Source organism: Anguilla rostrata, chromosome 12, assembly GCF_018555375.3.
Source record: "Anguilla rostrata isolate EN2019 chromosome 12, ASM1855537v3, whole genome shotgun sequence".
Taxonomy (NCBI): domain Eukaryota; kingdom Metazoa; phylum Chordata; class Actinopteri; order Anguilliformes; family Anguillidae; genus Anguilla; species Anguilla rostrata.
The window spans coordinates 220,769-238,619 of record NC_057944.1 but is presented as its reverse complement, the minus strand read 5'-3'; the positions used below and the strand labels follow the sequence as shown (position 1 = coordinate 238,619).

Below are 17,851 nucleotides of genomic sequence, written 5' to 3'. Positions count from 1 at the left end.
AGTCCCCATTTAAGTTACGGTTGTTCTCAAGCAAGGTTTCCCAAAAATAACCTATAACTTTATTTTACACAACCATACGAAATAACAAGATAACTGCAAAACATAATGGTGGAATCAGGACACGGCCGAGGTCCAAAGGTGAGGAGAAAAAGCCCCTTTCTGAGAAGCTGACTCCAAGATTCTTAAAATGGGCACTGCCACAGGTGCTGTCAACTACCTGAAACAATAAAAAACACAGGCCTCCAAACGGCCAGCACCCCCACCTGAAGCGGAGGGATGTAACATACTCATATTGTACTATGTTAAAATAGTAATATTAGTATAACTTGTACTATCATCTCCATACTTTTATATATTCCAACACTGTTTGTCTTATTTAAAACAAATAAGATCCTTTAGTGCCAAAAATGCTGAAATCATTTTCTGTCAGCATGTGGAACATCCAGGGCCTGAACTCCCCAGTTTTTGGTGTGAAAAGGAATTCCAAGAAAATGTTAAAAAATATTGGCATGATCATCATTCAGGAATCTTGGTGTAGAGTCGATGTAGATACTCTCTGTCCCCCAGGATACAAAGAAACAATTGTCCCCTCAATTAAAAAAGCCCCAACCAATCATGAAGAGATTCTGGTGGAATTTGGTTTAATCAGAGCTCAAAAACTACATCACAGAAATTTAAAAAATGGAATCACATATTTGGCTTAAAATAAATTAAAAATTAATCGCATCAAAAAATGACCTGCACTTATGTGCAATCTATTTCCCACCCTCGGAATCTCCTTATTACGAGGAGGACACGTTCCCCAACCTCCACAGTGAAATCAGCCATTTCCAGGCCCAGGGGAATGTGCTGATCTGTGGGGACCTAAATGCCCGGACAGGCACACAGCCTGACTTTATCAGTAAGGATGGGAACAAGGACGTATTTGGACCAAATTTACTAAATAATGTAACAAACTTACCAGAAATAACTCCGACCACGATATGAATCAAAACGGCAGACATCTACTGCAGCTCTATCATGACATGGGTCTATATATTGTCAATGCTAGGATATGAGGTTACTCTTTGGGAAGTACAGTAGATTATGTGGTCACAGACCTAGATCCATTCTAAGAGCATTTACTGTCAAGCCACTAACCCCTGTGTCCGACCCCAGCTAAATCACAGTCTATCTCAAAAGGACAGAACCTAACACCAGCACCCACATCCATCCCAGTAAGCTGTACAACATCAACCAATCATACAGATGGGAGCCAAACAGCACAGAGGAATACCAGAAAGCAATCAATAATCACGAAATTCAAACACTATTGGATACCTTTCTGGTTACTACATTCCCTCAGAATAAAGAAGGACTAAATCTGGCAGTCAACAATGTAAATAACATATATGAAAAGGTAGCTTTAATCTCATTTAAAGAAAAAATCAAATTCCCCAAAAAAGATCAAAGCTGAAACATGGTTTGACAAAGACTGCAAAGAAATCAGGAAAAAAAAACTTATCTAATCAGAAACACAGAGATCAACAAAACCAGGATTTACGCCTGAGTTACTTTAAGGCACTAAAATACTATAAGCAAAACCTAAGAACCAAAAACAACAACACAAAAGGGCACAACTGACAGTAATTGAGGAGTCCATCAATTCTAACAGATTTTGGAGAAACTGGAAAAAATTAAACCAAACAAAATAAGAGGAATTGGCCATCCAAAATGGTAACATATGGAAAGATGATTTTGAAAACCTATATAAAAGTATATCGCATCAAAATAATTTAGGAAAAAAGAGATCTGCAAAAAAATAAACAAACTTGAATTAAGCATTAAAAACAATCATAATCTGTTGGGCACCCCAATCACTGAGCAGGAATTGATTGACAAACTTCGTGTTCTCTAATCTGAAAAAGCCAGCCGGCTAGATGGCATTTTAAATGAAATGCTAAAATACAGCAACCAAAAACTACAAAAGGCAATTTTAAAGCTATTCAATTTGGTTCTGAGCGTAGGTCATTTCCCTGACATCTGGAATCAAGGATTAATTACCCCTGTATTTAAAAGTGGAGACAAATTAGACCCCAATAACTACTGATGCATTTGTGTAAGCAGTAATCTGGGGAAGGTTCTATGTAGCATAATAAACACATGACTTTTAGACTTCCTTATTTGAGCACAATGTCTTGAGTAAAAGTCAAATTGGGTTTTTTCCTAAACACGTACAACTGATTATATTTATGCCCTACACACAAGTAGAAAAACACGCCAACAAAAATAAAAACAAAATTTTGCCTGTTTTATAGATTTCAAGAAGGCCTTTGATTCAATTTGGCGCAATGGTTTCTTCTACACACTTATCCAAAGTGGTGTAGAGGGTAAAATCTATGATATAATCAAATCAATGTACACCATAAACAAATGCGGAGTTAAAATTGGACACAAAAGAACAGAATTCTTCACCCAGGGGTTGGTAGTGAGGCAGGCCTGCAGCTTGAGTCCAACTCTGTTCAACATTTATTTCAATGAATTGGTGACTATGTTGGAACAATCTGCAGCACCTGGACTCACCCTTCATGATAAAGAAATCAAATTCCTTCTCTATGCAGATGACCTGGTTCTGCTGTCACCCACAGCATGCACTGCAGCAGAGCCTGAACCTGGTAGAGAAACACTGTCAAGCCTGGGCCCTGACAGTGAATATGACTAAAACCACAATTATGACTTTTCAAAGAAGATCCAGATCTCAGGGAAACAAATACAGATTCACATTAGCAAATAAAACAGTAGGAAACACTAACAGTTAGACTTATTTAGGCCTGAAAATAGGCTCAACAGGAAGCTTTAACTTTGGCAGTAAATGAACTGAAGGAGAAAGCACGCAGGGCATTCTATGCCATAAAGAGAAATACCCAAATTATACTGCCAATCAAAATTTGGCAAAAAATATTCCAATCAGTCATACAACCAATTTCATTATATGGCAGTGAAGTGTGGGGTGTGCTCACTGAACAAGACTTTGCAAAATGGGACAAACACCTCATATCAATGAAACCCTGCATCAGTGTTTCCCACAGGATTTAGTGAGACTATGGTGGGTGGACCTCGGACACTCTACGGGGGTCCGGGGGCATGCTCCCTCGGAAGGAAATTTAGTACGTTTTAAAGTTAAATGCATCAATCTGGTGCACTTTGAGAGCAAAATTAGGAGGCTAGATCTATGAAGAACTTTGTGCTCTTGTAAACAATTTTGTGCTCTAGTAAACAATTTAATCATAAACACATTGGTCAACACATAAACACAAAAGTCCATATTTCATGCGTGGGGGCCTTTAATACAGATTTATGATTTATCTTATAGGTAGAGGACATGGTATTCATCAACTTTCATTGCCTTTTGTAGCTGACATTTGTATTGTACCTCCCAAAAAATGAATAAAATGCTTTTTGTCCATTATAAAGCATATAAATGAAGGTTTAAGATGAAACATTGCTATCAGATTAAAAAAGAATGCAAGAATGTTGTCACACAAAGCGGTAAATACCTAAATGTGTAATAATTAACTATTGTATGTATTTCTATACTCTGTACTCGCGTATGTTTTCTTGTCTGGGGATGGGATGATATGAAAACAATTTTCAACTGTCCACCACGTTTTGGCAATGTTCCAACTCTCACGTCATCACTGTTGCATGCTTCACAAAAACCATTACACTACTAATTAACGCTTACATCTATTTTCTGAAGTGCACCAGTCCTTTTTCCAGCAAAACACCCCCATAACATGATGCTGCCACCCCCATGCTTCACAGTTGGGATGGTGTTCTTCGGATTAAAAGCTTCACCTTTTTTCCTCCATGCACAGCGCTGATCATGATCATAAGCTTCTGAAAATGCATTACATCAATTTCTGGAATCATCCAGACTGTTTAAAGAGACAGTCAACTTTGTGTGTGTAAAATTTTGACCCACTGGAATTCTGATATAGTGAATTAAAGCTGAAATAAATTTTTATTTATTTAATTGTTTTAAAATGACCTCTGATGTGAACAAAGTAGATGCCCTAATTGATTTGCCAAAAGAAATGTGTGATAACATGAAATGTGCAGAGTTGTGAGGTTTATGTAAACATTTGGCCTCGTCTGCAAATAACATTACATTTTACAACATGATTATAAGCTAACTAGCTAGCTAGTGAGAGTTGGGGAGATTGATAGCTTGTTAGCTAGCTATTGCCAGCTCTCTAGCGGTGTATAAAACTCAACATGTTTTGGTGTCAATGTGACTAATTTCTCTATATCTAGCTAATGAGAGAAATATATATAGAGATTGCTAGATAGCTAGTGAGAGAGATGTGTATCACTTGCTAGCTAACAAGATGGCAAAATTATCATTATCAGTATCACTCTAGAAACTTAAAGGATAGGCTATATGGTAAATGTGTATTTGATACATTGCATTGTGTGACATTATTTCTCTTCATCAAAACTCAGTAGCTGCACGAGACTACAACGAGAACACGTTGAAAAATTCATGCCGCTCCCTCAGCTGACTACGCTTTAGCGACCCATCAATTTCTTGCTGTGTGTTCGGGGGTTACTCTCATAAATTGTGACTGTGTCTGCATGGTACGGATCTGGCTGGAGACAGATCGGCAGCATACGCATGCGCTCATGTGTGGTGCAAATCCGGCAGCAGATACAAATCTGGTAGCGATGCACCTTCTTATTAAAGATACGCTCAGCTTGACTGAGGAGGCACTATGTGAGAGGGTGAAGTGGATGGACCAATGGGATGAGCACACAGTGTGCACCTAGTGCTTATGGGAGTTGTATCATGTGGTATCACCTCAAACTGACTTAACTTCGGGTGTTAATGTCAAGCCCTGGTAGGTATTAATGTTGGATAAAGAAGTTTATTGTAAAGACAGAACAGGCAGATTCAGTGAGAACATTTATGAATGCTAGATTTCTAATGTGAAAGAGGGACTGGTGTGTTTAGTTGAAAAACCTTGTAGCCATATACTCTGGGATAGTTGTTCAAGTTAGGGGCCTGTGATTGTTTTGAGTGATTATACCTTTCTCTACATCTGTTCCTGCAGGCACTACCGTCGAGTGTTACTACAGGCCTTGGAAAAAGATTTGAGAGAGGAGATGCGTTATATTACCACCATCATTGAGGACCAACCCAAAAACTACCAAGTCTGGTAACCATATGCTCATTTTCTATTTATTTTGCTGGCACACATTGGGTCTTACTCGCAAAAGTTTTCTTAAATTCTCACGAAATGTTCTTTGTTCATTATAAAACTTCCTGTGAAACACAAATGTGGGATTTGTGAAACATGTGCAACCCTTTGATTTCGTGCATATCCCAGGTGTATCAGATTAACACACTCGTATGACATCCGGCACTCCGAATACCAAACACAATAAAACACCTCACTTATTCAACATAGAAAAATATCAATTAGAATTCATTTGGAAATTATTTTATAAATTTAATTATTCATTTGGAAAAGGTTTTTATAATCAAAGATATCAATTATCAATTAAATCGCTGAATTCATTGAAAGGCATAGAAAACTTTGTTCAGTCACAACAGATATTCACATCTAATCTAAAGATATGGTTCAACTACCTTAAAACAATTAATATAGGTTACAGACATGGGCAGTTACACAAGAAATGAATGAAAGAAGAGACAAAACCAGAGCTTATTTGTCCCAAAGTAATCCAAAATGCAAAAACCAAAACACAGCAGAATATTCCAAAAGAACCAGAGGTCAAATGTAGGACGCCAGATCAAGATGCAGGACTCAGATTCCCACTTTGCAACTAACTGTTGCAAACTTCTCAGGTTGCCCAAAACTGACTTCACTAAAAGAAAGCCGCATAATTTATCTAGTGAAAAAGAGAAGGGCAGAGGGGCATGGACATCCCCTCGGACACACACACACACACACACACATTCACGCGCAGATGCACAATTCACACCTCAGATGGCTAACCCAGTTCCTTCTCTGCCTTATCTTCATGCTATGCTGGCCGAGCGCATTGAAGATACCTATGACTGAGAATGGCCAAGTGGTGAAATGATGTCTGACACTTTCTTGGATTTATACTCTATACTTTTGGCTATGTATCCCAGCATCTTGTTGACCTTTTTTCCTCTACAGCATAGTGCCTAGTGCCTAGAACCAAGCTTTGATTAACCATTACTCCCAAGTCTTTTTTTAATTTGAGCACATTCCAATTTTGTTCCTCCAAAGTAATCCTGATGAATGTTTTCTTTTCCCACATGCTGAACATAAGTATTCCTGCCTTATGTTGTTATATCACTCATTTACAACTTTACATGCCACTATATTGAATTTCAATTGTCAGGTTCCTCTTCTGGATTCTATTTAAATCTTCTTGGATTAATTTCCTCACAGTTTTTCTTCGAATATTGTATCGTCTGCAAACTTAAAGGGGAATTTCACTTTATAACACTTCTGGGCTCATTTTCACACCTACCCGGAGTTTTGTGTGCATCCCAGTAGGGTTGAACCAAATACTCGGATGAAACGAGTATCCGGTACGGATAATGTACTTTTTACGAGCACGAGTACCATCCAAGTAAAATGTGTCAATATCCGTACTTGTGATGAAGGAAAATCCTTATTGGGTAGCTGTGTCCAGTTTCCACATCGTTCTGTGATAGGCCAGCCACACACAGAGCTCCTCCTCTACACAAAGCCTATACAAAGTTCACTGCAGCTGCGCCACACAACACAATCTTGCCATCGTCACAGCCACTCTGTCCACAGGGATCTATTATCTATTGTCATATATTCTCAATAAAATAAAGTTTGCAATTCTCAGATTCCGCTCAACACATTATTCTCACCATAGCTAAACACACTGGACATTCACACACAAGCACATATTACTGATTACAAATGGACATTTCTAGCTTCTAGCTTGCTACAGTGGGGCTAACCATAGAAGTATATATGTCTATGGGGCTAACTAGCCAGTTAACTAGCTGCTACAGTGGGGATAACTAGCCAGTTAGCTAGCGACTACATGATATAAGCATGTACTTGTATTTCCTAACATTTAGTAAACGGATTGTCCAAGACAATATATGACCACTCAGTCTCAAAAGCGACATCTCTGCACGTAAAACCAATGGTAAGGTTGTGTATTTATTCAAAAAAACGATGTCTCCTTTATTTTGTTATTCAGTGAGCAGCGTTTTCACTGCTATACTGGCATATCTTAGGGCCATTGTGTATATCTTGTTGCTATAACGGAATACGATTTTTGAGTGGTGAAAGAATATTTTTTATGAATGCCCAGATAGACAATATTGTCCATTATATAATGGGTGGGGGGTGTAGTTGCAGATGAGACTGCAGGGAGGGGGCGTGTTAAATGAATGACCAGAGCGACAATGGTGGCGCGGCGAAACTCCGTATTCGGCATAGTTGTCATGTATCGTCTACTAATGAAACTAAAACAAAGCGTTTCTGTTTTTAACTCGTACTTTGGTTGCAGTAGCACTGAATGTCCGAGTTCAGTAATCTCGGTGCGCCGGCCTGCCGACCACTAGGGGTTTTGCGCCAAGAGGTTAAAATACCAACTTCCGGTTAGGTCATGCCCACTTCCGGTCTAAGCCCCGCCCATTCCGAGTACGGATACGAATACAGGTAATTTTGTTGGTTGAACAGATACAGATACAGATAATGGTGTACCCGCTCATCCCTACATCCCAGACGGTTTTTAGGTTGCTTGCTTGCTTCAATATTTAGATATTTGTAGATTTTTGATTCCCGTGTGAGCTAACCCCCCCATCCAATAGAAGCCCATTCAATATCATACTCCACGTTAGACTCATTGTAAACACATGTCCCTGCTTCTCATGACTGATATTGTCTTTCTAATGAATTTGTCGCCCTTCATTTTTCGATTAGTTATTTCATTATGTTAATATTTTACGCTGTTATATTTTTGCTTTCCTTCACAAATGCAGGAAGTTGATCCAGGCAGTTTAGTGTCGAACTCGAGGATGCATATCATTGTGCGACTTCTGATGTTGGGCGTACCTGCAGACAGTAACACTAGGTTAGTCGTAGAAGTAGTGTTGTATTGCTACTAGCTAGCGAAACTGAAAATGTCTGAGGACAAAGGAGATTTTGTTTTTGATCATGGGATTGTTGTTCCCTATCGATTTGAGCCGGAATACACAGAAGAAGAGCTGGCTAATTTGCAGGCTGATTTGGGGTGCAAAATTGTTTTTCATCCGGTACGCACTTGACAGCGAGGCACTTCTCATCCCGAGGCAATCAGTGAGGCAGCGATGATGACACTGACGTAATGTGTACTCTCACGCAGCAGCTTACAGTGTGTGGAGCTTACAGTCACCACCAGTAAAATTACACTTCTCAGCTCCGCTTGTAAAACTGGTTTGAATGTTATTCTCAGCATGTTGAAGACCTAGTGTTATATATGAAACAACATGCACGAAAATACGGGACAAACTGCATCCCATATTGAATCAATACGGGACGTAGCATTTTACTTTGAAATACGGGACAGGTGGCAACCCTAGCAACAGGGCACTCCGATTTCTCAGCTGTCACCAACCTCGGAGTCTTGGAGACTTTGTTCCGAATGCCAAGGATCAATTGGAAACGACATTCCACACTGGATGGTCCAAATGGGACTCTCTCAGAAATGTAAGTGTGTTGGCTATATACCGTAATAATGTCAGTGGATAGCATAACGTTATCGTTAGCTAATTGAAATCCTAGTTTTGACGACTGGTGTTCATGTGTGGTGGTCTACGCATGTGTCTCGCTGAGCGTAACGTTACCGTAACGTTCCTGTTTTGAATACAGAGGTATAGGGCTTGGCGCATCAGCTGAACTACAAGACTGTAACGTTACATCTCTAACACATGAATGAAGTTAGCAAGAATGACAATCGAAATGATGCCTAGAACTTTTATGACATAGTCTGCCAATATCTGCTTGCTCATCCTGTCTGGGATGCACACACTGGGTCGGTGTGAAAATTAGCCCAGAAGTGTTATAAAGTGCAATTCCCCTTTAACTAATGTACTAATGTTCCTGTCAAGGCCATTTATGTAAATAAGGAAGGGCAGTGGTCCCAAGTATATCTGGAAAACAAATATCTCTGTGCAGCTGAGCTGCTCCAGCTGTGAAATGGCAGAAAAGAGAATGTCAGAAAACCAAGCGCACATGGCAAAAAGCTGAACTGCAGGTTCAATATGGCTTTTATAAAGTGAGCCTTAATAAGTACAATATTGAATGAAATAATCAACACAAATTCCAATAATGCACACACTGGCACCAATAGCTCCTTAGTTCCTTTCTGCTGATAAGTCTAATGAGTTTGCTGTCTTTTTTAGTCACAACATTCAGAACATTATTCAAGCCATCAACACTCCCATGTCAAATAAAAATGTCTGCACTTGTAAAAAGAACTTGGCAAAAATGACTAATTTTACTGTCATCGATCATAAAATACTTGAAGAAACAGCGACAGCTCAAGCCATCTACCTGCTGCCTTGATGCCTGGCCTACAAAAAACATTTTTAATTGCCTGGAGCTACTGCAAATGGTTAATAACCCCCTCCTGTATGGCATTTTTTCAAATGTATTAAAAACTGCTGTTAGTAGGCCCCTGTTAAAAAGAGGGGCTTAGATACTTCTGTAATTGGTAAGTGCAGACCTATCTGAGATCTCCATTTCATTGTTAAGAACCTTGAAAAAATAACCAACTTAAAGTAATAATCTCAAAGATTTTCATTAAAATAAATGTCTGTTAAGTCACTATCTATCGCCAAATTAGGTAACACAATGGCGATTGAGCCTGTTATATTAATTTGTATTATTATTATTATTATTATTTATAATTAAAGAACTGGGTGTCTGTGGCGACATTCCCGGGAAAGCAGGAAGCGGCGCATAGTTAGTGATGCGTTTTCCATCACCCATTAGTGGTTGGTCCGCCAGAGAGGATAGGCGGAGCTAACGCAACAGGCTCGCTCTTCAACTGACTTGTGTGTGAGCGGCGTACATTTTTTTCCGGTGTCTGCTAGCATTACAATAACAGAGAAGGGGAGGGGGGAAGGTTATGGAACCCTAAAAAGTTTTTGTGTAACATGAGAGGTCATATTATTTGTTGATGTAGAGTTCGTATTACATTTGATTACAATGTAACATTACTAAATTACATAGCTATTTGCACAGTTAACGCTAGCTACCGGACCATGTCAAGAAAGGCAACATTAGTTTAGACAACGTTGCGCACAGTATCCATCTCTCATATCAGGTAATGTTGCGTTAGCTAGCTAGCTAATGTAATTAACACAATCTAATGTCTGCTAACAATTAGAAAAAATGCTAGCTAACGCTACCGACCAGTACCGACTTCGCAAACCGTCTCTCGAATGCAATGCTACCTTGTTGCAACATTGCAATGTAGCTAACTAAAGGCCAGTTCAGATCAATGATTCGCAACGAGACTGGATGCAACTTGCAAAATTCCAAGACGCCTGATTATAAACGTTCTAAAACTGCACTTGACGATTTGACAAGGTGGGTCTTTTGAGACTCCAGGCGATGGCTTCAGACGCTCTGCAACTAACCAATTTACACCGCTGCAATTTTCTCTGCAACATTCTAAAATAGTTTTGTCTCGTTCCGAATCATTGATCTGAACTGTCCTTAATGTTAGTTATTTACATTGCCATCAAGTTCATCAATATATTATAATGATTAAATTAATGATTAATGAATAAAGCCAGGGTATAGGTGGAGCAGAGTCTGATTTCTGTGTAAAGATGTCAAGCCGGAGAAAACTAAATAAAAGAATATGGCAGTATGGATTAGCGTTATTATTTTATTACGCTTCCTCATATGTTCCTCCAGCTTTGATGCCCTTTTTTGATTAAATCTCCTTTGTTTTTGTTTTATTATTCTTGTTCTGATTGCTAATTTAACATCCAGCTCAGTGAACAGTTTAGCTAGCAAAACCAGAAAGACCAGAGGTAACATTTTGCAAGGCAGTTGTTTCAAAAATATCACACAACAATCATTCACGAAAAAGACTGTTTATTTTGCACGAGACACATAATTGCACAAGCCACAGCGAATCCCACGAATTCTTCTCTGCAGTGTAAATATGTTCATACCAGGCAAAAGGTGGATAAAGAACGTTTGTGGAAATTGATGATCACTAATTCTACCCCAGGTCTGCTACAGTATTTTAACCCGGCTCAGCAGTGTAAAGACAGCTTATGTTAGCCTAATGTTAGACAATGAATGAGTATGTACATAACGTTACTTTTATAACAACCATTTTTTATTCAGTAAATAGTAAGTCTTATAGTTGGCATGGCCCAGGTGCAAACTGACTGACGTCACACAGGCGACATTGGTTGGATCCGGTTGGATCTATGGGAAGTGAGGTCCAAAAACACACCTGCAATTACCGCTTCTCGCCATTAGTACCGCCAAAGAGAACGAAACGGAGATCTTCGAGATTGTAACTTTAACTATGGACAATCATGCGATTGATCGCGATTAAATATTTTAATCGATTGACAGCCCTAATATTTTTTTAAATGACTAAACTCACCTGTAGATTTTTCCTGGTGCAGTGTCTTTTACTGCTACTGCAGAGTGAATGCGTAAGGTTGCAAAGATGATTCACAACTTCCGGTTACGCTGGGCTATAAAACACTATTTCAAAAGTAAAATTAGACATGTTATACATCATTAGAAAGCTTATACTGTCACCTTCTGAATAAATTAATTGTCTATCAAGCCAGATTATACTAAAAGGTTGACAACACCGTAAACAAGGTGCGTGGTATTACACACAGCTATTTCGGAAGGTACCCAGGTGTCACAAATGAAAAATGAGCTTATATTTCACAAGACAATATATGACCACTCAGACTCGAAGAGGACATTTCTACGCGTAAAACCAATGCTAAGGTTGTATGTATATTCCATGTTTAGTCTCAGATATTGACAGTAGAATTACATTGTATAACATGTAAAAATTTGTCTTGTTTATATTGCAATATATTTAAACTCTGCAATACACATTGAACCCAGACATAAACGCTATGTAATTTGCTCATATATAGCTCTGTTGTATACTATTAACTGCACTCTTAAGTGCAAAATAAAGCTCTGTTTATTGCTAAGGAATAGGCTACTAATGATGTTAAAGTTCTTTTTGAAGTTGGCGCAGATCCGTCAGGGAGTTACTGTCTTTTTGGGACCCAACAGGAGATGTCAACTCTTTGACTAGCTGAATGAAAGTCGGGAATTTAAAAGGCTTTCTGTAAAAGTGGTAGTGTCTGTTCAAGTTAACTGGCCACAGAGGGACTTGCTAAGTATTGTAGTGTATAAAGTACAGTTGAGGCCAAAAGTCACATACACCTAGGGTAAAGATATTCAAACTCAGTTTTTCACAACTCGGCACATTTCATGTTACCGTACATTTATTTTGGCAAGTCAATTAGGGCATCTGCTTTGTTCACATCAGAGGTAATTTTAAAACAATGGAATAGAGACAGATTATATTTCAGCTTTAATTCACTATATCAGAATTCCAGTGGGTCAAAAGTTTACATACACCAAGTTGACTGTCTCTTTGAACAATCTGGAAGAAATTAATGCTTTTGGCAAGTCAATTACATCTAAGGTAACTTTAAAACAATTGATTAGAAATAGATTTATTTCAGCTTTAATTCACTATATCAGAATTTCATTGTGTCAAAAATTCACCAAGTTGACTGTCTCTGAACAGTTTGGAAGATTCTAGGAATTGATGCAGTTACTTTTTAGAAGCTTCTGATTTGCCAATTGTCATAATTAGGAGTTAATTGAGAGTTAATTGGTACCTGTGGCTGTATTTAAGGGCCTACCTTTAGTGCTACTGCCTTTTGCCCCTGATACCGTGGGAAAACCCAAGCAACTCAGCCAGGACCTCATAAAATAAACTGTGGACCTCCACAAGCCCGGTTCCTCCTTAGGAGCAATTTCCAAACAACTGAAGATACCATGAGCATCTGTACAAACAATTGTACGCAAATATAAAAATCTTGAGACCACACAGACTATGCATTGTTCAGGAAGGAGGCACAAATTAACTCCCAGGGCTGGAAAAACTTTTTTTTGAAAGGTACAACTGAAAATCAAAGGACCACAATGGAAATAAGCCTTTGAGCTTTAGGCTGCATTCACACCAGATCAGGCAATGCGGAAAAAACGGCAGTCCTCCCATTCATTTGAATGTGGGTAGTGCATTTAGGCTGCGGGAGTGAGGACCGCATGGGGTGCAGAAAAAAAACGCAGTGGCCTGCGGGAAGAAGTAGAACCAGAATCAACTTTTGCCATAATCGCAACCCCACGTCATGCTGTGGTGACCAATCACGTAAGTTCTTTAAATTACCATGTAGCATTCTGCTGTTTACCGAGCAACTGTCAGATGAATTACTGACGCGATTCATTTCCGAAGATTTGATTTTATGATTGTCATCGTGATTTGACAGTGCCGGGTAATGGGAGGAGTACCAAAACAATAGTTACTAGCTAAATATCAATTCCGAACGTTGGAATTAAGCTGTATAAAAAAGATTAGCTATTTAGCAGTTCTTGCATGCTAGTTTATTGTACTTAGCACTATGGAGTTCATGGACCAAAAGATGATACTTTCCCAGTTGTGTCCTCGCTTGGTTTATTTTGTGTACCCAGCTTCGACGTCCACATCTGGCTTGCAGTCTATGCTGCAAAATAATGATAGCAAGAAACTTCCTTCGGTTTGTGTCCATTTGTTCGAGTTAGCAGACAGGAAATGGAAGGGGGGGGGGCTTAAAGTTCACGACATGACATCACACAAATGGGCCATGTAGTGACACGCCCACACCTCCGCACAACCCTGCGGGAAGGTGCCACATTGCCTGATCTGGTGTGAATGCAGCCTTATTATCCTTTTGATGATTTCTGTATCTGGGGCATCTCTGGCTAGAGGGGCCACTTGTATTTTAATGATCAATAAAGAATTTCAGTCAGTCAATCAATCAGTCAACCTAAGACAACAAAGGAACTGGTGAAGGAGTTGGAGGCATCAGTTACAAAAGTATCTACATCCACCATTAAGAGAAGCCTACATTGCCATCTCCTGAAAGGCTGTTGCACAAGAAAGAAGCCCCTACTCCAAGACTGGCATAAAAAAGCCAGAATTAAATTTGCAGGCGATCACCAGGTCCAAGACCTAGCCTTTTGGAGGAGTGTTCTCTGGTCAGATGAAACAAAAATAGAACTGTTTGGCCATAATTATCAGCACTATGTATGGAGGAAGGGTGAAGATTTTAACTGAAGAACACCATTCCAACTGTGAAACATTGGGGTGCAGCATCATGTTGTGGGGGTGTTTTGCTGGAAAAGCGAGTGGTACACTTCAGAAAATAGATAGCATCACGAGGAAGGAGTGTTATCTAGAAATACTGAAGCAAAACCTCAAGACATCAGCTAGAAAGCTAAAATGTGACGAGTGCTGGAGAAAAGGTCCGCAAGTCGCAAATCTTGAAATCGCTCTAGGAGGCAAAAAAGGTTTTTTTAATTTTTTTTTTTACTGTTTTCCTTTTTTTCATATTACGAAAGTTAAAGTGTTGAAGAAGTCACTCAATAGAATAAACAACATTTTTAGGGTCACTAAATACAATAAATAATTTGTCAGCAAAGTCAGCTTGTTTTAGTGATTCTTGAATTCATTACTCTGCCTTGATGTTACGTTAAAAGGAAAATCTTATGCAAAATTGCATAAATTGATTGGTCAATATCTTGACCATCTTTTATCTAGTCACTTAGCTTTTTGGTGTCATTTAGACTTACGGTTCATGCAAAGAAGATTATCAAAGGTTTGTTAAAAAATTTGAAATGGAAGAAAAGACATGATAGGTCCCAATTGCAGTTTATCTGCACCTGGGGGTATGTTTCAGGGGGTGGGAGATATAAGGGTTTAACTAAGAGTGGTTCTTATTGCGCCACCTGTGGGCCATTTGTTGTCATTTTTTGTGTCCAGGTTACAGGTAACCTGTGTGTGCCAAATTAGAAAAGTTACCAATGTATGAATTCCTAGAAACACAATAGGTTACCACGGCTAATGCTGTGCTATCTTAATTACCGGTATAGAAGTCTGTATCGGCAGTCAAAACAGGTCGGATTGGGAGACAAAACGCCTGGATTAGGAAATCCCTAGTTGTAATGCAATAAAGGGTGAAAATTTTGGAAGGGTGTCTGAACTTTCTATTGCCACTCTGTGTATAGGCAAACCTACCTCATGCTTTTATATTGTGTATTGCATAAGCAAAGAAATGTACAGCAGATTTTCACAAGCTGTAAACAGCCATTTTTAGTGAACTTAAGTGCCTCGATAATAGCTTGAGAATGGCTTGCTCTCTAGCTTGTATTGGTTATTCTAGGCTCAATTAAAATTCTTAAATTTTAAAGTGTTTTTCTTCAATTTCAGTTATTTTTTTAGCTTTCCATACTTACAAAGGACCTCCATTTCTCAATGTGTTCATATCTTAGTGGTTGTACTGATACATTTCACATTATTGGGTGGCGTTTGTGATATTATGTATGACAGATGCAGCACTATCTCAAACAGAGGACCCCCATTAGTAGAGTAAATGGTACTCAGGCTGGAAAGTAGTGATAAATTATAACTGCAATAGTAAGAACCATTGCTTTGCATTCTTCTCTCTGTGCAACATAATTATGTCCATAATAAAAGTGAATTATCTGCAAGAATATTTCCTGAGCCAAACTAGTCATATTTTTGTAGATACTGGGAAATGACATGGTCTGTGGTATCTCTTTTTCTGGTCCAGGCACCATAGACGCATGGTAGTAGAGTGGCTGAATGACCCCTCCGAGGAACTGGAGTTTATCGCAGACATCCTCAACCAGGACGCCAAGAACTACCATGCTTGGCAGCATCGACAATGGGTTATCCAGGTAAGAGCAGCACAGTAAGTGTTATTTTTCCAGGGCCACATTTTTAATGCAGGTGTCTGATATCTAGGTAGGGGTCACCCGTTAAAAAACAATAATAAAATATTTTTTTGTTGTATTGTTGGTACAGGTCAAGGTAGAGCCATTGCTGTTGCAGCGGAATGGACTGCTCCAATAACTGCAGTAGCGAAAACACCATGCGTATGATTAAACCATGTTATTCACCAGGGATAAAGACTAATTCTGTGGTGTTTTTAACCGCTCCTCAGCCATTAGTACAAAGTTACTGCTTTTGGTTCTTTAGGTCCTCCTTACTTTATTTTTTTGTTTACCCTTCTCTTTCGGAACCCTGTTTGAGAACTGTAAAATTCAGAACTAAGGACAGAGGAATGTTTTATGGGAACTTGGGACCAAGATCATTTTTTGGGATGGATATTCCTTCAGTTTTATCTTCGGTTACTTTTTATTTCAGCAAAGAAAGCATTTCAATCAAACGAGTTTGCTGCTTATAACGTGGTCATACACATCCCACTATGGTGAATGACCTCACATTCCATATGAGTTTTAAACTGTCGGGTCCCAACTGCAGACTATCAGTGCCTGTGCTTTTACTGAATGCCTGGAGAAGAGGGTTCACAGGGTACACACCATTCATTAATATACTCCTACATATGGGCAATTTAGACTCTTGGCTATGTTTCTGGACCCCTAGATATTTTATACCACTGTACTGACGGAAATCTTATAATTCCCACTTGAAAATGATGCAACAGTGAATTTTTTGAAACAAAACAGTTGATTTTATTTATTTTATTTTATTATATTTTATTTTATTCTAGTTATTATAATATACTGTGTTGGTTTTACTGTTGCTATATACTGTGATCTTTTATTATACTTAGACCTGCCAACTTGCACGCATTTTGTGTACCAACCACGCAATTCTTGGTCAAAATACGCATGTACGAAATGCCAACTGAAACTACGCAAAAAAGAAAAATATTATTCTAATTTAATTACGGAAAACAATCAATCAATAGTAAACAATACCGTACATTTATTCGATATTTAAACTACATCCCTCGGATTGGACCGGATGCGACCTTTTCCTTGTGGTTCTGTAACTCCTCCCCGACCCACTCAACATCCACTGATACGCAGCGGTACTTTATTATCCACCGAGGCGTAACGCTGCATTGCTGAGGTAAAGTGGGAAGTGGGAGAGTAATAATCAAGCACAAAAATGTGACCGTAATGTTAACATATAAAACGTTAAAACATGTTCGGTAACTTTACGTGATGATGCATTTCAAGGGGTATATCCTAACGAGATAAATTTGTGTATATAGTTAGCCGTAGTAGTAGCTCGCATACGATTTAGCCTCGTTACGAGACAGGTACGGTGTGAATAACTGATGGAATTATTTAGCTGCATATAACTCAAACGCCACGGAGACTCCCTGTTCAAACTTTGAATCGCGCACGCACTGTTGGAACAAAATATCAGGAGCAATGGCCGTACCTCCGCCCCTCAACTTCCGCACCATGCATTTTGCATTTATGATTTTGACATTAGCCACCAAGAAGCTTCATGTAATAATTTAGGTAAACCTCTAGTTACAAAGGCCTACATTCCTAGATAATTTTTAAATTGAATATTTTTTTTCATTAGCCCTATATGATGTGTGCCTGTATAAGCTGATTCAATTATTTAATTCTTAAATAAAAATAGAAATCATGAACAGAAACTTGGTTTTATTCATTAAGGACAGAGTTTTACATTACAACATAAGTTTCTGTAAATACTT

General features: G+C 38.8%; 1 protein-coding gene across 5 annotated transcripts in view; it reads left to right on the top strand.

Moving 5' to 3' along the window:
- Positions 1–17,851, top strand: part of fnta (farnesyltransferase, CAAX box, subunit alpha) — a 73,938-nt gene that overhangs the window by 13,785 nt on the left and 42,302 nt on the right. For all 5 annotated transcript variants that reach the window (XM_064302813.1, XM_064302814.1, XM_064302810.1 and 2 more), the window contains exons 4-5: positions 5,094–5,198; positions 15,920–16,046. In XM_064302813.1, coding sequence (XP_064158883.1) covers positions 5,094–5,198; positions 15,920–16,046 — 232 coding nt within the window. The remainder of the gene's footprint in view (positions 1–5,093; positions 5,199–15,919; positions 16,047–17,851) is intronic.